The sequence below is a fragment of the Episyrphus balteatus genome, chromosome 2 (genome assembly GCF_945859705.1).
Source record: "Episyrphus balteatus chromosome 2, idEpiBalt1.1, whole genome shotgun sequence".
Classification (NCBI taxonomy): domain Eukaryota; kingdom Metazoa; phylum Arthropoda; class Insecta; order Diptera; family Syrphidae; genus Episyrphus; species Episyrphus balteatus.
The window spans coordinates 14,125,679-14,150,557 of NC_079135.1; the positions used below are offsets into that span (position 1 = coordinate 14,125,679).

General features: G+C 30.1%; 1 protein-coding gene across 2 annotated transcripts in view; it reads left to right on the forward strand.

Moving 5' to 3' along the window:
• Positions 1-23,644, forward strand: part of LOC129910812 (CCN family member 4) — a 113,608-nt gene extending 89,964 nt beyond the window's left edge. For both annotated transcript variants that reach the window (XM_055988382.1, XM_055988383.1), the window contains exons 4-9: positions 8,291-8,370; positions 8,911-9,055; positions 13,351-13,568; positions 13,733-13,885; positions 14,024-14,206; positions 23,196-23,644. In XM_055988382.1, coding sequence (XP_055844357.1) covers positions 8,291-8,370; positions 8,911-9,055; positions 13,351-13,568; positions 13,733-13,885; positions 14,024-14,206; positions 23,196-23,291 — 875 coding nt within the window. In that variant the 3' untranslated portion in view covers positions 23,292-23,644. The remainder of the gene's footprint in view (positions 1-8,290; positions 8,371-8,910; positions 9,056-13,350; positions 13,569-13,732; positions 13,886-14,023; positions 14,207-23,195) is intronic.
• The last annotated feature ends 1,235 nt before the right edge of the window (positions 23,645-24,879 follow it).

A 24,879-nucleotide genomic window follows, 5' to 3' on the forward strand; every position in this document is an offset into this window, starting at 1 on the left:
ATAGATGAACCAAATTTTGCATGAAGATTTTAGAATCCATCATTATTAAAAATCAAAACAATCCATTACGAAAAATATATATACCTACGAAATAATGGTATTTTTTGATGGAGGGGCAAATTTTAGGATATGCACTAAAGAAGATTCTTGTTCATCTTAGGAATAAGTGCTAATAGGCTAATTTTTTCATTTTAATCTTTGTTTGGATATTCTTTAACTACCCTCAAAAATCTAAAAAAATCTCATGTCCGCAAGTCCTAATTTTCTTGGTTTGAAGATAAGTTGCAGATTTTAAAAAATTGAATAACTACACTTCAGATATTTGTGTCAGATCAACATGAATAAGGTGCATTACTTTTCAGGGATGGTCAGGTTGACTTGTTTGTGAGTTTTGTTGGAAGAAGTGTTAAAAAATACCTTTAAATCATGTCGCTTATGTTGGTATACATATAAAAATTTAAACTTTTCTTATTAATTTTTTAAAATCTGCACCTTATTTTCAAACCAAGAAAATTAGGACTTGCGGACATGAGATTTTTTTAGATTTTTGAGGGTAGTTAAAGAATATCCAAACAAAGATTAAAATGAAAAAATTAGCCTATTTGCACTTATTCCTAAGATGAACAAGAATCTTCTTTAGTGCATATCCCAAAATTTGCCGCTCCATCAAAAAATACCATTAATTCGTAGGTATATATATTTTTTGTAATGGATTGTTTTGATTTTTAATAATGATGGATTCTAAAATCTTCATGCTAAATTTGGTTCATCTACCATAACTTTTAAGGGTTTTTCGGCAGTAAGTTTGCAACTGTTATAATAATATGAGTTGACAGATGAAAAACAGGTATAACTTTTTCCAGAGACGTCAGATTGTCTTGATTTTAGATTTTTTGGAATCAGCATTAAAAAATGCCTTGAAATCATGTATCATATGTGTATATAATACCATAGCCTATTTTTGCAAGTTTTGAAAATCTCCATTTCGCGATTTGACCTTGAAATCGCGACAAGCGGACATGAGATTTTTCTAGACTTTTGAGATATGTTATAGAATGGCAAAAGGAAGATATTGAGCAAAAAAAATTTCTACTAACATTCATTCCGAGGTTAAACCCTTATTTGACTGGATTAAATATTTTTTCCAAGTTTTTGACATTTAAAGTTTTTTCATAGAAAAAAATGTTCCACATACACCATAGTGACCCATTTCTATGTTATTTTGGTTAACAGGCTGTATCTTTCTTTTCTGATTGTTAACAAACATATTCAAATATTATGATATAAGTTTTATAACATTAATATTACATGTATATTTAATCATATATCTTGTCAATTATAAAATTATTTCTATTTGATTTTGTTTTTTTATCTTTTATATTTCTACTTTAACTTCCATTAGAATGGCTATAAAGCAATTTATCGCTAAATGTTCATCACAATATTTAAATAATTTTCTGAAGGAAATATCATCTATTTTCAGAAACCAAAAAATTTAAATAGTAGGTATATTTTTATTTGAACTGAAAGAATTTCAATTGAATATTACCTACATAAAGCCAACTGACTTCCTCTCTATATTATGAAAACTTTAAAGCACATAATTTTTCAACTTAACCCCTTCAGTCAAAACAGCTGTCAAGTCCATATATTTTTTTTTTTTTCAAAATTGTTATAAAACACTTTACTTGGAAGGTTTTATTATTTTTCAATTGCACTATGAAAACAATCTAGTACAATCCTTTAACTATATTAATAAAAATTACCTACTCTTTTTATGACACAACAAAACACACACGTTTTTTCTATAAAAATGCCATTTCAACAAAACATAATACTCTCCTCTTCGTCTTAGTACTTCCACTTAAGAAAAAAGAAATCCTTTTCTAATAAGAATTCTCTACTTGAAAAGTCGTTTACATGTCTTAACAATCCGGAAATTACCTTTTTGTCAATATCTTTGTAGAAGTAGCAACAAAAACAAAAGAAAAAGTAAAAGAAGAAGAAAAAAAAAATTAAAAACAAAAAAGAAAACAGGATAAGTATTAGTAAGAACATTGTGATGGAGCTGGAAGGTTTTTATTGAAAGGATATTGCCTCAAGGGGAACACAAGAATATTATGTAGAAAAGTTTTGTATATCCTTTTGTAACTCATACACAAAGTGCGCCAGCCCAGGGATAAAGTATCTACTCTTACATGATGCAAAACTAAAAAATTGTGAATGAAAAAAAAATAAATTTTAAATATTCATATAATATTAAAAATAGGAAATGTGTCTAAGGAGATAAAAATTACACTTGCTACATATAGAGAGCTACTACTTGTCTGTTTAATAATATAAAAGGATGTTATGAAAGGCTTTAAGGACTTTAAGAGGTTATTATTCAGATATAAAAAGAAATAATAACTACTTTCACTCTGAGAGGTACATTTGAAAGCATACTATTCTGTCTGAATCTTGAGGATAAATACGATCCTTTTTACATCTTATAATACAAAAGTTGCGTGTGTTATAAAATTAAGTGGTTTACGTAGGAGTAAAGAAAGAAATGCGTTTCAAAGCAATTTTTCTAAAAAAAAAAGAAAACATGACCAAGAAAAGGATACACAAAGTTAATATTGAACCAAGTGTGTGTCCTCTTTCCAAGTGGTCTTTAAGACATAAAGTCACGAATCCTTTGTTAGAAAATTCTTAGAAATCATATCTATATGCATTTTGCCTATCAAAGGTAACTCTTTTTTATTTTGTTTTCTCACGTGGGATTCCATTTAGTCCTTCCAACACTCTATCAGGACATTAGATCTCCTCTGCCGCAGTGAAAGGATTTCTTCTCAATGTAACTCAAAGGATATCTGGTCTTTTATGTTTTTTCTTCGTTTTTTTTTTTAAGGACCACAACATTATAAGAGGACACGAAATGCCTATCAGTAGTGTGTGTGTCGAAGGTGTAAAGAGATATAGAAAATGTTGAGAAAAAAAAAAACCGAAAACAAAAAGAAGGAATCTTTATCCTGGTCATGCAGGGAATATATTCATTGTGCATGTCCTGAATACCGGATGCCAGTCAATTTTTATTAAAGCCCCATCTCTTGTGTGATGTGTGTTATGCTTCTCTAAGGAACTCAATATAGAGGTACTAGTATAGGCAAGGTAAAGCTTGTATTTTCTTCAGTCCACAGCAACTTATCATGTTGTATTATAAGTTATAACGTATGTACCGTTATATACGTAAAAGATTTCGATGTAAAAAGTTTAGTGAAGTGATGACCTCGTCCGCATATCAAATGCGAACTTTTTGCTCCTCCACCTATTCGTCTTGGTCCTTAGTCGAAAACAACAAAAACGAAGTAAAAGGATCAAAATTACAAGCGATGATGATGACATGCTGGAGAGGCATGACCTGGAAGAAGATTTACACACATTTTCTCATCTTAATCTTTCCCTATACACAAATTCACTTGGGTATAATGTATAGGAGGTAGGTAGGTATATAAGGAATGAACGTAAAGGGCATCAATGGCTAAAGTTTTATGGCAGATTCTTATGACCATCATTCACATAAACAACAAATCAACGTACAAATTTCTGTTCCTTTCTGTGTGATCCATGGAAGGACCTTTTTTTATGTGTTATAGGTATGAGACTGTGATTTGCAGTTTAGCACTTTAATAAAGTTGCTACATTCACGGAGGAGGGGACAAGATGTGATTTTCCATCATGTAAAGTCTCTTTTCTGAGAGGCCTTTTACGACACAACAATTTTCACTCTTGGCCCCGTTTTTCTCTCTTTTAGCTTAAAGGACTTTGCAAAAGAAACTTCATAATTAAATTAGAATAAAAATAAATTTTTTATTGCAAAAGTTTTTAAGTTTTGTTGGCAAAATGATTCTAAAAGGAAAATCTGCTTAAACCAAAATTTCACTGGAAACAGCAAAAATTTGACTGCCAAATCAAGAATTATATTTACTTTTTCATCTTATTTCTTCATTATTAAGGACAAAAAAAAAGGGGTTAATGAATATGCTGTGACTGGGTTTTCTCTCTCAGTCTCACTTTATAATCTTGGAGTTAAGTTAATATAAAAAAAAAAATAAGGAATTTTGTTTTTTTTTTTTTTATGAGAATACTCGCAGGACATTTTTTATTTTATTTTATGGTTGAATCTTTTAAGTTAAAAGGGTTTAAGGGTTCATTTTTTTTAGATTTAAAGGTTCTTATAAACTTTGAGCCATAAAAGTGTTAGAATTTTGCAACATAATTGTTAATTGAAGCATTTTGGTGAGAGATGTGATTTATATAGTAATTAAACAAGTGTTTTGTGATATTAAGCAGACAATGCGAAAATATGGATAAAGTCCTTGAAGGCATCTGTATTTTTTCATTTTTGTTTTTAATTCACTTAAAGTGTATTAATTTTAAAAAGAATTTTTTATTTTTGTATGGGTTTTCTTTTACATTTTTAGTTCAATATCAATATTTCAGCTCTAGTTCTAAAAAGCATTGAATTGTTTCATTTGAGTATATTTCGTTAAAAAATTATTCTCACAGATCTTGTGATATATATTTATCTGTGTCCAGAACTTTAAATTTTTACATTTTTTCATTCATAATTATATTACTGCTGATATTAATGTTCAAAAGACTTATCTGTTTCCAACTCATAATTTCTTAAAACAAAAAAAAACGATTTTTCGTTTCTTACTACCCTTCTTAGACCTATACCATTGCTTTAGATTTAGTTATGTTAACATTCGACATCCATTCTCGACAGTGCTTTTGCGAATGTTTGATTTTATTCTTTGAGAGTTCTCCGGAGAATCAGCATAATTTTTTTTTTTTCAAAAATTTAGTTTTTCTTCAAAAATTTGATTTTCTTCAAAAATTTCATTTGTCTTCGAAAAAAAACTTGATTTTTCTTCAAAAATTTCATTTTGCGTCATAAAATGTGATTTCTTTCCAAAACTTAATTTATTCTTCAAACTTTCATATTTCTCCAAAATTGGTATTCTTCAAAAACTTTATTTTTCTTTAAAAAATTAATTTTGTAATTTAAAATAAAATTGATTAAATATATCATTTTTTTGTGAATGAATTAATTGTTTGGGGTATATATTGTTGATAAAAAAACATTTATTAATTATTTTTTAAACATTTTATTAATTTTTAAGCAACCTAAACCGATTTTTGTCTAAAACCGCTTTGATTTTGGAACCCAGACTTTTTTTGTAAATTTTAAAAAGAGTAATTTTATCCGTAATTTTCTAATTCAAAAATATGAAAAAAAATCGTAAATATATAACCTATTAAATATGGAAACAAAAAAATTTTAAATATTAAAATGCAAGAGAATTTTATTGAAGGTCATAAAAAGGGCAAACAAATGAAATTTTGCGAAATAATTTTTTAAATATTTTTAATTACACTGGTCAACAAGGTTTTTGCCACAACAACCAAACTCGAATCTGAAGTCAAAAAATTGTTATTGGCCTCCGTTTTTGAAATATAACCGTTACAAAATGTCAATAAACGTCATTTTGGCTGTTTTCGAGGCTCTGTTTTTATGTGGGGTAGTTCATTATGAATTAATTTGTAATTTGCCTATAAGAACTGGTTTTATTCTTTCAAAAAATGTTTAAATATTTTCGATATCTCTTTTACAGCCCGAGATATTTAAAATTTAAGTAGCGGTTTTGAATCAGAAACAAAACACAGGCCAACCAAATTAAACATTTTTTACCACAAGAACCAAAATATACTTTTCTGAAGGTTTTTGGGTTGGTGAACTCGAATCTGCAATTAGAAAAATTCTTTTAGCCATCGTTTTTGAAATATTACAGTTATAAAATGCAAAAAAAGGTTTTTTTTTATAACGGTAATACTTCAAGAACGGAGGCTAATAGAATTTTTCTGATTGCGGATTCGAATTCAGTAACCCAAAAACCTTCAGAAAAGTATGTTTTGGTTCTTGTGGCATAAATTCTGTGACCAGTGACTCAAACTTTAGATTAAGTTTAGTTTCTCTTTGGCTTATTAACTGAAACTTAAGATATCTCGAGCAATAAAAGAGATATCGGGTAAATTTAAACAGTTTTTGAAAGAAGAATATCTGTTCTTATAATCACTGTTACAAATCTGTTTATAATGAATTACCCCACATAAAAAAAACTCGAAAATAGCCAAAATGACGTTTTTTAGCATTTTATAACTGTAATATTTCAAAAACGGAGGCCAATAAAATTTTTCAGATACGGATTCAGAACCCCAAAAACTACTAGAGAAGGATATGTTGGTTCTTGTGGCAAAAAAAAAAGTCAAATTTTGTTGACCAGTGTTATTTGAGTAACTTTTTTTCAAAATTGGAAAATTCATGCATTTAAGGGTTAAGTTGATATTTTTCCATAAAATTATTTTTTTTCTTCAAAAATTGCTTTCTTTTTCAAAAATTCCAACTCTGTTTGTCATCAGCCAACGTTTCAAAAAAAATTGCTGAGAATATTTTTTCATAAAGCTATTCTACAAGATGTCCAAACTTTCTAAGGAGTCCTATGAATTAGTTCTCTCTAGACTCAGCTAGAACCACAGGATAGGTGATTTTGTGAAGTCTATTCTTAAAAACGTTTATTTTAACCCTCTGTCGGCACACGGGTGCGAATTTGGCAGGACGAAAATGAAAAGTGGTCACAGAAAAGTGTCTTTATAAGAGTGAAAATACATTTTTTTGGAATTGTGAATACAGTAGGTATTCGAATTCCTCGGAAAATTTTACATCAATTTCATGTATGATTCTCCATAAAATAGTGAGACCGAAAAAAGTTCTAGCTCCATGAAAAAGTATAAACCAAATTCGCAAAAAAGAGGTGTGCCTACAGAGGGCTAAACACCCATCGGTAGTTTTAGGAAAAAAAAAAAATAATAACTAATTTTATATTTAAAGACACTTTTTAAAAGAGGTCTAAGTCATTTAAAATTAAATCTGGCTATTGAATCCTATTTCAAGAAGCATTTTAAAAAGAAATTAATTTTGTACAAGGCTACATAGTTTTATACCTTTATCAGGTTTTCCACTATATGTTGAGCAAAATGTTCAATGTTTCCATACAAGATATCTTTAAACAATAAGTAGTTTTCAAATGTTTGCTTAAAATTGTAGTAAAAGATAATAAAAAAAAATTCAAAATTCTGCAAATATCTTAAGAACTTAAATGAGTACACGAAAATTTCAATTTTGTTGATTTCATGGTACTGACGGTTATTTTTTTACAAGCTAAACTCTCTACAGTAATTTGAGTTAACAAATATTTATACTTTATGCCTGTTTACAAACTAACTACACTTGAATTGAAAGACTAATAACCACGCTAAACGCTATTGAATTTGAATTTTTGCTAAATTTTTTGGTTTGATCTTTTAAACTAGTTGAATATATTAGATAAATACAACTATGTTTGCACTGAAAATAGGTTTGAACTCGATTAAAAAACAACCATAGAATGGAAATTGAAGCTTTTAGCAATATTTTGTGTAGATCAACAGAAATAATGTTATTTCATCTTGATATCAATTTGTTTTAGGCAGTAATTTTACATTATAAAAAAAGTTTTACTCTCATTAGAAAAAGTTTGGAAAGAAAACAAAAGAGCTGACATACGAACCTGATCTTATGTGGTATTTAAGTTTATTGCTTGCTATAAAAGAAAAATTTATGCGCTCGTATGTGCATTATCAGCCACCCAATGTCCATAACAAGGTATACTATTATATAGAAAATCAAGTTTTGTGTTGTAGAAAATGGGAGTATCTTATTAAACTCATGCTGATACTCACAGAATAATTTTGATGACTTTCTCTCCTTACTATTTTATTAACATTATTTGTGGACACACAACTATTCCAATTTTCCAGTCCCAAGTTCTCATTTTGTTAAATTGGTAAAATAATATCTAAATAACAATCTCCCTACAGCCCGAGACTCATATGGTCATAACAAAAAAAATAACCAATTTTCTCATCTATTACCATCTCCACAATATCTCTAAGTTATACCTTCAACTCCACATATCATTCTGTGGTGTTGGCCAATTTACTGCTAAATTATCGTCTCGTGTTCCAGTTCTATTTTTTTTTTGTAGAAGACTAAGAAATTTATTCACAAAAAATTTGCATATTATTGTCGCCCCTATACGGTACTCGCATCATATGGTATATAAATGTTTTATTATTGTATGTTTTTTTTTTGTTTTGTCTTTCTTCTCGGTGGATTCCTGGACAACAACTACAACAACAATAGCGAACTGCACAGTTGGAAGCATCACCTATTCACATGGACAGACATTCAAATTGGATTGTAAAACACAATGTGTCTGCGAGGTAAGATTTATATGCAGCCAATTCCGCAACGGACAAAAGCCAAAAGAGTCGTCGTCCTTCCAATCCTTATGTTCTTTTTCCTTCTTTTATTTTGTCTCCATATTCTCTCCTATTATAAAAAGTCCTTCTCTAACATGGTATGATATTCTATGAATTTGTAGTCTTCCGCGTGAAGAAATCACTCCTTTTTTTTTGAGTTCTTGAATAACAAAACCATCTTCCCAACAAAAAACCACTCCCATTGCCATTTCAACCATTGGATTGACTTAACATTTTGAGTTTGGTCCTTTTTTGTATCCTTTTTCCTGCACACTCTGTTGTTCTGGCTATGTGGGTAGCCTAAAGGCAGTAAAAACAACGTCTGTCTCCATATTCACAGAGTTCTCAACGAAAAAGAGAGAGCTCTTCTCCTCGATAGATGTCGTTTTTATTGCGTCCTTTATGGAGTACACAGAGTGTTCCTTATTTTGTTCCTTTACTGTAATTTGTTGCTTTCATTCTTTTACTTTATACTGTGTATACTTATATTTTCCTGTACAGAATGGACGACATGCTTGCTCGTCGCTATGTCCAAAGGAGCAACTGCCAGCGCCGGAGGATACAATTTCATGCAGATCACCACGTCTTGTCGAAGTGCCTGGCCATTGTTGTAAAATGTGGCTCTGTGAGAATCCAACAGCTGATGGTAAGAGAGAGAAAGTATTTTTTTTTTTCATTTTTTTTTTGTGTTCCTATGTTTTCTCTGGGAAATAACCCGTATCCCTAAAAGAGGGTGCTTAAATTTTGAATGCATGCACACGCTTTGGCATCAAAATGGTCTGCTCACACCAGATGGCGTATTTGTGGAATAACATGATGGTTAGTTGCTAGCTACACAGGAACGTGCACTCTGTTCCTTAGATAGAACACACCATAACCGACACGACCGTCTGCATTTTATGATTTAAAACATACATGTGTAGTTAGTAGCTAGAGGAGAGCTTGTTGTAGCTTGGAGCTCTTGGTGTATTTACATAACCTCAACGTCATATTTTGTTTGGATGAGATTTAAGTAATTCCTAAAAATATCCAACAGATTTTTTGTTCTTGTTGGTAGAGTTATATGATTTGATGGTCTATGAACAAGGATGACTCAATTTAAAGTTGCAAAGGAGTAAAGTTGTGGTAAAAGGATATTTTATAAAGGTGTTGTTTGTGTGTGGTTTGGGTATGCTTTGACAGATTGAAGGTGAATATTTGCTGCAGGTTGGGTTTTGTGAAAGGTTTTGCATTGATTTGCCAATATTTAAGGTTGGGTTTTTTTTACATTGATAAAATGGATGTTTTTGAAAAACAGTTACATTTGAAAGGGGCATCAGGTATGAAAGAATTTGTGAAGTTGGTTTTACATTAAAACTCTTGCCACCTACAGAAAAAAATCGATGATTTCATAGCCAAACAATATTCTTTATTTGTTGACATTGGCCAGTTTTTATGATAAGTGTATTTCTTAAATGAATGTTCTTGAAATTCGAAAAAAAAAAATCATTCAAGACAACCAAGAAAATCCGTTTAAAAAGCTTATATCTTGACTTCTTTTACCAAGATTGAGGTATTCGTATTCGGGCTAAGGGCAATTGAGAGAAAATTCTTTCCTAAATTTTTTAATGCGAATTTATATGAATGAGCTGAAAAGTTCAAGAATTTGATTTTTATAAGGTGAATTTGGTTTTATTTAGTTTCGAATTAACAAAATTATTTTGCAAATAATTTTTGAATTTTATGTAAAAAACCTTTAACATTAAAAATCTTTAAATTCTGATGAAATTGCATTTGCCACTCAAACATAGGAGTTAACAGATCCGTTTTCCACTTTGGATTTTATTCTTTTATTTAAACACAGAAAAAAACTTTTAGGTAAGCATTGTTCATATGAGGACGACCAACGATCTACAAATTAATGAAAATAAGTGATTTTAAGAACGTTTCAAGCCCAAAAATTCTCAACAAATCAATAGAAATATAGTTTATATTTGATTTTATGGTGCATTTATTCACTTTTTAATATAAAATGTAAATAAATTTGAGAAAAAAAATGTATTCGTCGCGAAAAAAATTCTAGTTGGTACGAACTAAATTTGCGTTCCACACAATCTGCATTTACAACAAACAAAATGTTCACGCGTCCTTAACCTCAAAAACCATTCTTGTTTTGGTGGTGAACGGTATCAAATTCAATCTTCAACCGCGAATATTTCGGCATTCGTTGGTCCTTGTTGGTGCTCATGTGAATAGTGCTTTAGTAGATACCTAGTACATATTTACATATTTTCATTAAAAATTTTGTAACTATTTTTTTTTTTAATACAAATAAATTTTAGTTTAGGAAATTTAATTATTCGGAATTCAAATAATTAATATTTTACATTAAAAACAACTCATACAAATCGGAGCTATCACGTCATGTCAGCTCAAGTAACAATGGTAGATATTTATGGAACTCTAGCTTCTTTGAACAAAAAGTTTAAATTTAAAACAAAGAAAGAAAAATTCAAATTTTTAAAAAACTAACCTGTTCTCGAAATATTTGTTTGAAAAAAAAAAAAAAATGGTTTTTGAATCGAGTAATTGAATTACGAGTTCAATTTATAATAATTTTTTAATTCTTTTTGAACGAGTTTTTTTTTTTTTGAAAAACCTCTTTGAAAATTGTGTATACCTATTATTTATTTTATAATTTTTTTGATGGAACCTGGTCGGCAAAGACCTTGTGAAACAGTTGCGGCACCCGAAAATTCGCTGTCAAATTTTTCAGCAACTTCCTCCCCCAATAAAATCAGGCATTATAAAAATGGAATGCATAATTCACGTTTTGTCGATAAAAAAGCAACTATTTATTGATATATTGTCATTCAATTTTACAGATGTCAGACACATTACTACTTACTTATTATTAACTTAAAAATAAAAAATCAAGTCTCTTTGCCCTTGGTGTGCTATGCACCTTCATATGTTTCGAATATATGTACCTATATTTTTTTTGGGGGGATTTTTGAAAAAAAAAAAAAAAAAAATCGGATAGGAGTATTGTCATCAAAAACCTGGCCATAATTATTTTTCGTGGTTTTTGTTATTATTTCTGTTTAAAATGAGTATTCCTACAAGAAAATACAATATAAACCTAGTTTTTGTTATTTTTATTTTTTACCAAAAACTGTCGACATTATTTTTCGCAAATTTTTTTCCTCATCTCTAATACGCAATTCTCAGTTTCTTTTCTCTCTTCCCCAACCTTAATTAAGATCACCCAAAATAAAACACAATAATAACATCAGTAATTTTAATTTAAAAATAAAAAAACGTTGCATAAACTAAGGAGTATTTTCTATCAGAAAGTGAAAAACTAATTGATCTTCAATTCTCTAAAGAGCACCTAAGAGCACCCAATTTTTGTTGCATTGTGTTAAAGAATATATAAACTAACTCATAAGTTTCAATTCATCGCAGAATAACGGGGTATACTAAAACAAAATCATTAAAGTTCAAATAATAACTTACCAAAAATATCAAGTTTTTAGATAATAGTTCTTAGCCCGAAATAAAATAGAAAAACCATCTAATATTTTCAAAACTTTATTAATATCGTTAATAAATAACTGAAGAAGAATTCTCCATTTAGTTTTTTTTAGATTTCTATCACAACACTAATCGATATCGCATATAGAATAACACTTACCAAAATACTTCGCATTCAAATAAAAATGAGGTAGATGTAACAGTTAACTTTGAACTCATTTTTTTAGCAAGACACGATCGAAAAACAAAAAAATGGGTGCAGCATATTGACACATGTTTATTTTGCACCCACTTTGCCAAACTTTTTGGTGTCATAAACAAAATAAATTCATAAACAAAATTATTTCTTTGATTTTTAAAAGAAAGTAACTTTGACTAACTGTATTAGCTGATTCCTTCGACCGATTTTAAAATTTTCTTGGCTTTTAAGCTTTCAATATTCTCTAACCCAGTTTTTGAAATGTAAACACACGCGAGATATGATGATTGCAACGACTTCAAAGTACCTACCTACTGTTTTTTTCTTAAACAATTTTTTTTACATTTCTTTCTTCTTCATCGGTTGAAAATTGATAACCCTAGAACTTTTGTAATGGGTGAAGGGCGCAAAAAAAAATAAAATAATCAAATAGGAAAATAGAGATAGGTTCGAAAGGTCATTCTTCGGTTAATTTTCAATGAAAAAACTTTTTCAGCCCAGCATTTTGAAATAAATTCAATCTTCTGTATTTATTTAGAGCAATACATATGACTATCTCAGCCCGAAAAAAAAAACCGTTAAAAAAGCAAAAAAAAACTCAAATAATCGCTTTTCTTGACTTTTTCTCATATTTTGTTAGCCTCTTTTGGTATGGAATTTTTTTGTTTCAATTTTTTAAAAACATTTTGATTCTCTACAACAAGTTTTAAAATCAATTTATCAAAATTATGTTTTGCTTACGAGATATATTGAAAAAACCAAAATGTTCAATTTCCACATTCTCATTTAATAGCACTCCGCAGTTTTATCTTCTCTTATAACCCATTCAACGTTTTCTGAAATCAAAACTCGTGAACGTCTTAGTTAAGACATAATCAATAGCCTGAAATCCTGTATCTATTCTGTTCTTCCAACTTATAAAATTTTTCAAACCCCTGTAACTTTGACACCCAAAATAATTTTTTTATTTTTTTCAACTTGGAAGATATGTCTAGGCCTAAAGATGATATTTTCTTAAAAAAGTCAATTTTGGAGAAAAGTGGACTTGTTCCGTTCTTACAACTGACGATTCAATTTAAGTCCTTAAAGTATTTTACTCCATCTTAATCCAACCAAAATGCATTGAAATTAATCTTCCTAATCTCTTTAAACTTTAAACTCTTTTAAATTATTGATTTTTCTTTCAAAGTATGTATAGAATTTTCTCCTATCTTCTTTTTCACCAGTTACCGCAACATGCCACAACACATCATCAAGTCCGTGGACACCATGCTCAGAGTCCTGCGGCATTGGTATATCAACTCGAGTGACTAGCACAACAGCCGGATGCCACAAGTTGAGCAATATCCGTTTCTGTGAGAACCGCAAATGTGATGACAATAAATTTAGTAATTTAGTCGATAGTAGTTTTGCTGCACTGACAACGCACGAGCATAGAATAAGGGTAAGACAATATGTACCTAAATTATATAAAATGTATATCCTTAAGGACATTTTCTTTTTATAATCCCAATAAAAATGTAAATTTCAATAACAAAAAAAAAAAAAAAAACTAAATCAATTTGAAATTCTATTTGTTTTTTCATCCTTTTTTCTTGTGTTTTTTAGAAAGGACACGAGTGCCGAAGTATACAAAGATTAGGTCCTGCGAGAATTCGCTTGGGACCATGTGTCTCAAGGAAATTGTATCGTCCAAAGACATGCGGACGATGTCATCATTCAAACAAATGTTGTGTGCCTTCTGTGTCAACTACAATACAAGTGAGTACATTCGTCCTTTTTTTTTTACCTTCCACATAGAATCCATACTATCTTATATGACATCCTTTTTGAATGTCCTTTGAGGAAATCAAATTGATTTTTTTTTTTATTTTTTTTTTCTTCTTCTATTTTATCAAGGTTGAAGTCTTATGTCCACTTAAAGCTGGTGACCCTTTTAGATTTGCTGAAAGTGGACAGGATCTTTGGGACAGTGAATCACTGGAGCCAATCGATCAGGAAATGCTGCAGTCTCGGCAAATTCAAATCGAAAATAAATTCATTGCGGTTCAGTGGGTCCTCAAATGTGAATGCAGGACGAATGTAAGTACTCCCATCAAACCTATATAAAAGTATAGTATAAAATGTCCTTGACGGTGTATTGGAGTGTGTGTGTTTTTTTTTGGGGCTGTGTTTTTTTTTTGCAGAAAACTACTTTGTTACTGACATTTTCCACCGTGATTACCGATGAATGTAAGTGAGCGCAGCAACAAAATTCTCCATTCCTACTCTATATGATGACATTGAAGTTGGTTGGGAAAAGAGGTCCTTGACTCAAGAGTCCTTCCGCTAGATTCAGAAATAATTTCCCAATGGTTCCTTGGTTTCTGTTCGTATTTTCCAAAGTAATGAACCTGTGTTTTGCCAGTCAGCATCTGGCTGAAATAATAGTTTTTCCCAGATTCCTGGGTGCACTTTCTGCAAAATCATTCAATTTGTGTGTTTTTTTTGTATGTGTGTGTGTGTGTGTAAAAGGGTACTCTGTTTAACATCGTTTCGTAGCAACAATATAAACCCTATATCCTCCTCCAGTATATTCGCGAGTTTTCGCCTTTGTAAGCATTTTCTGCTTGCTTTGGGTCCTTCGAGGCATTAGTTTGCTTGCTTCAAATTGCATCATCTGTTTGTGATGCATCCGAATGATGATGATGAGGTTGTTGCGGTAGATGTGTACGTTCATATTAATGGGTAGAAATTGGAGGGTTTTGGGGATGGAGCAATTTGCGGGCGTTGACTGTAAAACGATAGCAAATATCAATTTAAAAGTCATTAGACGCGCAATCATTGTTTTCCTGGGTGCACTCTGAGATTAACCATGCCAAGTACGATGACTGTACGACAATGTAGCTCATGCAATTGCATATACCCTAATAGTTCTCTCTCTCTGAGTCATTCTTTGATATGCATTGGTGCCCTTTCCCGAGAATTGCGAGCGTTTTGTTTGTTTGAACACAAAATGATGAACTCAATGTGGTTCAATTTTCCTGATTTCCAATTATTGAAATGAAGGTTGTTTCTTCCTTTCCTTTACTTTCTTCCTTCTAGCATCGAGATGATGCTGAATTTTCGAAACTAGTAGAATAGAAATTTTCCAGTATAACGGGGGACTCTACTTATATTCAACTATGTGTGTATAATCTTCGAACAAAGTTATTAAGCTTATTTTAATTTGGCGGAAAATTGAATTTTGTCGAAGGAAGTTTGCTGTTGTTAGAGAAATCTTCAATTCTGTTTATTAAGTTTAGAAAAGGGATGTAGGGAGGGTGGTAAGGAGGTGAATTGGGGGTGTTTTTGATGAGAATAAGGAAAATGAGATCCAATTTTAGATTCTATTATTATTTTGTTTGTGGGTATAAACAAATGCGAGAAATGCAATTGTGCGGTTGGAAGGAATTAAATTTTGAAAGTAATGAGATGAGATTTTTGACAGCTGGTTTTGAAAATGAATCTAATTATTTTTGTTTTTTTGTCAATACAAAACACGTTTGTATTGTATCAAGGGAATTTCTAGTTAATTGTTTCTGGAAATTGTTTGATTTTATTGATTCTGGGTTGTTGTTGAGAATTTTCATTATTATGTGTTGACTTTGTCGGAAATCAGTCGATATGGTTTTAATGAGTTTAAATGAAAAACAGAGTCATATCACACTTTATGCATATTTCTTGAGTTCTCAGAAAATTTTAAATTGTTTTCAAATTATATTTAATTTCCCAGATTTTTGCTGGAAATTTTTTATTATTTTTCATATCGTATTATAAACAAAAAATTGACAATATGTTTACTTGCGAGATAGGTACCTACATATGTATGTATATGTTGGTATATGCTGAGTTATTCGTTTCGTTTGGATGGGGAGCTCAAAAAAAAAACAAAGGTTTCCATAATTTTGTCTAATTTTTTAAGTCATATTTTACCATGGCTATATTGATTTCCTAATTAATTTTTTGGTGGGTTTTGTGTTTTTTGGCCATAACTTTTTTGTTAAGGCAAATAAAAAAAAACTAAAAAATATTGCCCCTAGATTTTTATTTAACGAAGCGAATGGCGTTAATTTTATAAAAATGTGTCCATTATTACAGTGGTGACGAAAGTCCAAAAATTTTTAAATTAATTTTTTGGTGGGTTTTGTGTTTTTTGGCCATAACTTTTTTGTTAAGGCAAATAAAAAAAAAAACTAAAAAATATCGCTCCTAGATTTTTATTTAACGAAGCGAATGGCGTTAATTTTATAAAAATGTGTCCATTATTACAGTGGTGACGAAAGTCCAAAAATTTTTAAATTAATTTTTTGGTGGGTTTTGTGTTTTTTGGCCATAACTTTTTTGTTAAGGCAAATAAAAAAAAACTAATAAATATTGCCCCTAGATTTTTATTTAACGAAGCGAATGGCGTTAATTTTATAAAAATGTGTCCATTATTACAGTGGTGACGAAAGTCCAAAAATTTGTAAATTAATTTTTTGGTGGGTTTTGTGTTTTTTGGCCATAACTTTTTTGTTAAGGCAAATAAAAAAAAAACTAAAAAATATCGCCCCTAGATTTTTATTTAACGAAGCGAATGGCGTTAATTTTATAAAAATGTGTCTATTATTACAGTGGTGACGAAAGTCCAAAAATTTTTAAATTAATTTTTTGGTGGGTTTTGTGTTTTTTGGCCATAACTTTTTTGTTAAGACAAATAAAAAAAACTAAAAAATATCGCCCCTAGATTTTTATTTAACGAAGCGAATGCCGTTTAATTTTTCAAAATCAGACCAGTTTTGCGACTTTGGTGGCTGTCCAAACCTCAGCAGACAAATTGTCTGCAAAGTTCAGGATCATGGTTTTTTAAGCCTTTCAGATTCTTTAAATATGCATTTTTATTTAACGCATTTACAAATGTTTATGTTTATGTTATGTTAATGTTTATTTAAACAAATTTTTTTAAATTAAAAAATCATGTTTTGGATAAAAAAAAATTTAAATTGTACCTATTTATGTAGGTAGGATAAAAAAATAATCAACACTTAAAAACAAAATTTGTTGATAATATAATTTTTTAAAAACGGTATTTACCACCGGTACCAATTTTTGATTTTTTTTTTCATCGAACAGGGCAGAAAAAATCGAATTCCTTGTTCGATTTCACTGGTCAAAAAGTTTTTTTTTTTTATGGAAATCAAAGTATATTTTCTAATAGCATTTATGCTCTGAGCTCGAATCTGAAATCAAAAAAATTCTATCAAATCACGTTTTAAAGATATTATCATGCCAAAACATCAAAAAAATAGTGTTTTGGACGTTCAAAATTCAATAACTCAAAAACCTTGCACGTTAGCGCTATGTTAGATTCAAATTAAAAAGGTCAAAGGCCATTAGAAAACTATAATTTGTTTTCTATAGAAAGTTATTTCTCCCCAATATTACTGTCATTTACCGAAAAATCGTTTTTTTTTTTCAACTTTTCTCAATATTTTCTAAAACAAAAGTATAGTTATTCCACACAATCTTAAATAAAAGTTTTTAATTGAATAAATAAACGCATTCCAAACTTTTCAAAAATCAAACAATTTTTTGGAAACTTTTTTGGTTGAAAAATAGCCTATTTTTTCAAATTAAATTCGTCAAAAATCCAAAAATTAACTTTTTGCTCACAAAACATTTTAAAGTATGTTTAACAAAATTTTGTTAAAATAGAACTATTTTTGTAAAAGATAAAAATATTTCTCAATATTTTTCAGGTAATACAAAAAAAAATGGTTTGAGCAAAAGTTGTAGACACTTTTACTATCTACAACTTTTGTATTAAACTTTTTGGCGATAGAAGTTCTACTTTTGACAGAAATCGTAAGAAACCACGATTTTTGACACCCGTCTCCCTTTCCCCTGATCTGTTTGTGGGCAATTTTGTTTCCACTTTCATATACCATTTGTCCTAAATTTTCCAACCATCCATATGCTGCTTATAATTTTTTTTTATTTTCACTGGTCCGCTATACCAATTTTTGTTTCTTTTCAAAAAATTAAAAAAAAAAATTTTTTATGGGTACCTATTATTATTTAAAAAAAAATGCAATAAGAAGCCTAAATTTTTTTTTTTTTAACTCATTATTATCAAAGAAAACAAATTTAACACTTCGTTTTGTGGACAAACGAAACGAACGAATGAAATATGTGCAATATGATAAAAAAGTATTTTTCGTGCATATTGTAAAAGATACAAAAAGAAAAAGGATTTTCTAAGTCCAGTTTTATACAACTTGTGTAGTTTGTGTTAAATGATTTATTGCTTTACTAAAATTTTACAGAAAAAATTAAATTAAAATTCTCACACTCAATGTTAAAAAAAAACACCCTTTCATCAAAATAAAAGAACAAAAGAAAAGACCTCAGAATAAAAGTGTACGAAAGACTAACCTCCACTGAATATTTCAGATTTTACTTAAACATCAAAAAATGAGTACCTTCATTTAAAATAAAAAACAAAAAAAAACATTTTGAATAATCACAAGAAAATATTGAAAGCTATTTCGTTTCTTATCAAAAATATTTTCAAACATTTCCAAGGAACTTCATGTGTGTTTGGCATTTTTTAAATTACTATTTCTTTGAAAATTTTCACTTGACAAGAAATGATGGTTAACACCAAAAAAACCTTCATCATATTCACTATTTCATTCACACACTATATTGTATTGCTTCAATTTTATATTTATTGCCAATGTTTAAAATGTTCACTAAACAGAATGTCACAAACGACACGGAACCAAATATGTATGTGTATTAGGGCGTTCGTTATTTTTGAATCAAGTTCCTAAGTGGAAAAACTGTTTCTAAATAATACAAAAAAAAATCCCCTAATTCCCCTAATTTTTTCAGATTTTTATTTTGACGCTAGATGGCGTCCCAAGAGGGTTAAAGTTTTTTCTCATTTGAAATAGGTATAGGTATGTTGACTTATTAGGCTATTTTTTTAGATATAGCCTAAATGTAAAATTTTTTGATGAGACTCTATTCTATATTAAACACCCTTTTCAAAAAGGTATAAATCATTTATCTAGGACTAGGGGTTTAATATAAAATAGAACCTCATCAATATTTTTTTTAATTTAGGCTATATCTAAAAAAATGGCCTAATAAGTCAACATATACCTATTTCAAATGAGATAAAACTTTAACCCTCTTGGGGCGCCATCTAGCGTCAAAATAAAAATCTGAAAAAATTACGGGATTTTTTTTTGTTAGGTATTTAGAAATAGTTTTTCCACTTAGGAACTTGATTCCCGAAAAAAACCTAAATAACGAACGCCCTAATGTGTATATGTATATTTTGTTCTTATTGAAATGTCAAAATTTCAGAAATTTTCAAATAAATCAAAAATTTTAATTCATTTTTGTATTAATCTTTCGTAGCAATATGCTACTCCGACACTCAGTGTAGCAAAGTCCATTAATTATTTATTAAAGTTTTCGCATTCCGAGATTAATCTATGTTTATGCTCTACGAAAAATAACAGAAAAAAACATCCATAAAAATGTGCAACATAACACCACCTCAACTATAACCAAGTGAAGTGCAACAGAGAGCTCCTTTACGCCAACACTCAAACTTGTCTACACTTTCTTCAAAAGAGTTCTCACATAGATTTCTCACATTTATAATTCAATTTTTTCTTCTCCTCCTTCCATTTTACTCGGTGTTATTTCAATAGTTCTTCCATTTGGTATTTTTTTTTAATTAAGGAAAACACAACACTAGCGGTGGTTTTGTGAGGTAGGTTCATATCCCTGATGGAAACACAAACCGCAAAACGTTCCAAAAGCAACTCATTAATTCCCATTCATCATATCATAAGAACTCCTTACTCCTACACTAACAAATCCCACTATACTCCTAATGCGCACACAGAAAACCCATCAAAGTCAAGCTGAAAGGATATAATACTACGACTACCTATTTCAATCTAGAAGAGTAGGAGAAGGGGTTTGATGGTGAAAGCAACACCAATCTCCTTTCTAACGAATGACCGCAAAATTACTTGTGCATGATGCTCCAGAATCAGAATCGTTCGTTCGTGGGGCAATCGCAGAGAGCATTCGCACAAAATAAAAAGAGCCAAATGCAACAGCGAAAATATGAAATATTCATATTTTATTCACTTCTTGTTGTACACCACCCCTCCCTACCTTCCTAGTCCTTAACGGTACCAACTGTCTGCCAAGTACTCGTAGCAGTGTGCCAAAGCATTAGCAAGCATTCCACTCAGGATAATTTCTAAGCAAAGAGGTGAAAATGTGGTCATGGAAGCACCATCAACATCCGTCCGCCATCATGCCCGCCATCAGAAGCAACACCGGATACGGATTCGGATAGTTTCACATTAATTCCTCATAATGCAGCTGCAACTGAAACAAATATCTGTGTAATGATAGCAAAAAGCAGGAACGGTACAAGAGTGGTCTCCTAATGATTCCGGGCAGTCCTTATAGTTTCATGGCAGAGAGGTAGAAGCAGAGAAGTCCTGCGACACAATTATAATACGAACGGACAGACATTTATGATGGCCGACAAGCAACCAACAGAAAATTATAATCAATTTTCTAGGATCTGCAACATTGTCAGAGGCAGTTCAAGTTGCAGTTTGCAGAGCGACAGCTATGACTTCAGATATTGTTTTGTGTGTGTGTGTGTGTTTTGGTGGCTATAATGGTTTCTCGGTGTGGCAGTGGCAGGACAACTTGGCATTTTGTTGTGTTATTAATTTTAAATCATTTCAACATGCCAAACGATTTATTGTTTTTCATATTTCGAAATAGATATAGAAGGGCGAAGGATGTTTTTGGGGGGATGGAAGTATAAAATATTTCTATGATTGTTGGATCAATGATGGGAAAGAGAGAGTAAAATTTGAATTTCAAATTATTGCTTTCGTAAAGTGTTGTTTTGAGAGGACAATAGAAAATATATTATATTCTCTTGGGCGAAGGAATGTCAGTCTTAAAAGATCTTAACATTATTTTGGGTTCGAAGGAATAATTTTATATTGTTTTATGGGATATCTGAGAGTTAGAGTTATGTGAGTTTTTAACAGGATAAAGGAAACTCAGGTAAGACATTTAAAAGACTTTAATGAAATAGGGCAAAAGATGATTATTCAAGCGAAATCTTATTCTAAATGTTTTTTTTTTTTTAAATACAAAATTGTAGGTATCCTTCTAAAACTATGTGATGTTGGAGATGTTTAAATACACTATACACTTCAACCAAAATTTCTTAAAAGCCAAATTAAATTATATTCAAAATTGGTAAGATATGATATTTGGCTTTTCAAGGTTCTTGAGAAAATATCAATTGAAAGCCAAAAATGGGTTCCTCAACCTGCTTTCGGTGTTGCATTTGATTCATTTTATAAAGATGATGTATATTTTATAAAATTAATTTAAGAAGTGTAGAAAATAAAATGCACGACTGGGTAGCACAGCCTTCCTCTTACGTTAAAAATGCTTGGAATATTTTAGCTTTTTAATAATAATTCATAAAAGTTTTTTTTTAAAAGAAATTTAAACAAAAAAATCTTAAAAATTAATATAAAATTTTGTTTAAAGTTATAAAAACACCCCTTTAAAAGGTTTCGATTTTCAAATTATTGTACAACAAAATATTTTGAGAGCAAACATTTTTGAAAAATGTTAGAGTAGTTTAAAAAAATACACCATTTAGTAAAATACATAAAAACAAAGTTTCAATAAAATTCTTCGGTCCGTTTTCAAAAAATTTCAAACAAAAATTTTTAACCTTTTTTAAAGGGTCAGGCCACCCTATAATTTTTTTGTTCATTTTTTTTTTTTTTAATTTATTTTCAATTAACCCCTTAACTGTAATGAACATTTTAAGACCTATTGCGTATCGAAACTTTCAAAATTGGGCTTTTTCGAAAGGAAGATTGCGCCACTACAACAGGCGGTCGACTTTTTTTCTTTTCGATTATCTCGAAACTACATTTTCTGACCTGGTACCTTCGAGATCTCGAAAACTACTTATCCGATTGCTTTTAAATTTTTACTAAATATTTTTGAATAAAATATCTAAACTGTAAAGTAGATTTTTTGTAATAGCTGCATTAGTTTTTTTTTTAATAATGTTTTTCTTGAAAAATGTTGGTCAAAAATGCCAACAAAAAAATTGTTGGCTTACTATAAAAAGGTGCCTTTTTCCAATATTTTTAAATTCAATTTTACCATGTTGATGTTATTCTTGAAATCCTTTTTGATATTGAGCTAAAAAATATTCCTGCCTATAGTTTTTAATTAATTAATTAAAAACAAGAAAGTTAATTTTTCGGTCTTCTAGGGCGGCCAGACCCCTTAAAATCCAAAAAATAGTTTTATTGAAATTGTTTTTTAATTTTAATTTTGCAGATACTAAAACGTTTTTATACAATATTTTTCATTGAAATCGGTCGTGTTGTTTTCTAGAAAATCAGACTTTAAGAAAAAGGTTCTATGGCAAGTAACGTTAATAACGGCCTTGAAAACATTTTTTGATATTTCAAAAGTACGATATTAATTAACACACTACATGTATTTTTTTTTTCTGCAAAGTTTTAGAGTGAGGACAGAAAATTGATGAATAAATAATAAACTTGTGATAAAAGTTGAAAGAAAAAAGTGGCAACCCTTAATTTGAATGATTTCTAAAAAATTTAGACAGACACTTTTTTTTAATGTGATTCTATGGATAAAATTAAAAAAAACTGCATACAAAATAAAACAACCTTATCGATATATCAACAATTCCTTCAAAATCCCAAAAAATAATTTCTCATAAATATTTATCAGATACTTTTTGGCCATAACCACATCTAAATACATGCTCGTATTGCTCGTATATATGCAAAACCAAAATTTTGGGAGGATTGTGTTAACTATATTTGTATCGATTATATTATATCCCATATTCTCCAAAAACACACACACAAAACATATATCCATCTATAGTCTATATCTATATAATACTCAATTGTATCCTTTTTTTCTATGTGTATACTTTCAGGCGGAATACTGCAACCAAAGCAATAATAATCGCACAACAAGCTATTCACACCACGATTCGACCACAAATCGTCGAAGGACTCACAACCGAACATAGCATCACAATACTCGTCATCGGGTATAGAGGACCGACCACATTCAAGGTTCCAATTTACATTATGCCCCTAACAACAAGCAACAAAATAAAAAAAATATATTAAACCAAAACGCCCTATATCGACATTTAGAAGAGATGAGAAAAAGGAGTTCGAGTGTTGGAGTAGGAGTTTAGAAAAGGACTCTCTAAAGGAGGAGGAGGAAGCCATTAGTACCAGAATCCAAAACCCAGGACACGATGATGGCTTTGTATAGATAAATATATATATAGTTTGTGGCAAGGGGCAACCAATTCAACATTCAACAACAACACAAGGACGACAAAACCTATACACAGACACACACAAAGATACACATCAGAGATACAAAACAATGGAATAATACAACAACAACTAGAAAACGAGTATATGCATAAAAGTGAAACCAGGATATTTCGGTTAAGGATCATCACAAAATGAAAATTAAGCCTGGCCCGGAACATCTCCCCGCCCCCCCTCAAAAAAACACTATTCTTTCAACAACAACAGCAGAGAGAAACTTGAACCGGAACTGGAACTGGAAGTGGAAGTGGATTGAGTAGTGCGGCAACCGAACCGAACAGTGGCAGCTATGGTTTTGCGGTCAGGGTGTTAGTGGTCATTATTGACCATTTCGATGTGTGTTTTATGTTTTCATTTCACAGTTATACACAATCTCCGTTACACTCTCTTTATAGTTTATTGTATAAGTTGAGTGTACGACGGATGAGAGTTTATATTATGTTTTTGGAGATAGCAAAGTAATAATGGGGAAAAGGTCCTTATTGTGGCTAAAGCAAAAGGGCGGATGAGCTTATTTGAATGTTTGGAACGTTAATGAGGGGGCAAAAGTGGTCATTTTCGAGTATATTCATTCATAGAATTGGTTTTTTTATTTAAATGATTTTTTTCTTTTTTCTATTCATTACATTGTGGTTGAGCAACAATGTAGAGTGGAAAGGCACAGGATTCGAGCGAAGAAATATTCAGATTGAATTCGTGGGGAGTTAATTATTTATTTTTTTTTGTATCGAAGCTTTATTTATATCAGCACACGCAAAATGAAAAATTCGCTTTCACAATAAAAAAAAAAAAAACAACAACAACAACAACAAAAAGCATATCTATAGAACGGGAAGGACTCTATCCCCTCGTAAATATATCACCTTTTTCAAATATTGAAGGGCACAATGTGAAACAACAAAAACATATCCGACAGTTAATAAAATTAATTTAAATTAAAAAAAAATTAAAAAAAAAAACTCTACACAAAAAAAATTAATAAAATAAATTGTTACAATTTAACATAATACATCACAGGATATCCATATCAACACTTTGAGTGGACTTAAACAAAAAAAAAGGACATAAATAGATGTAATTATATATACAATATCCTAGAATTAAAATGGATAAATTTTAACAAACAAAAAAAAAAAAATAAATTAGGTATTTAAGCTATCACAATATTATTCCGAGAAATAAAAAAAAATAAATACAAAAAAAATGAATGTAAATTGTTGAATCCAAACCAGGAAAAAGCGTGTAAAGATCTAAATTAAATTTAATCCT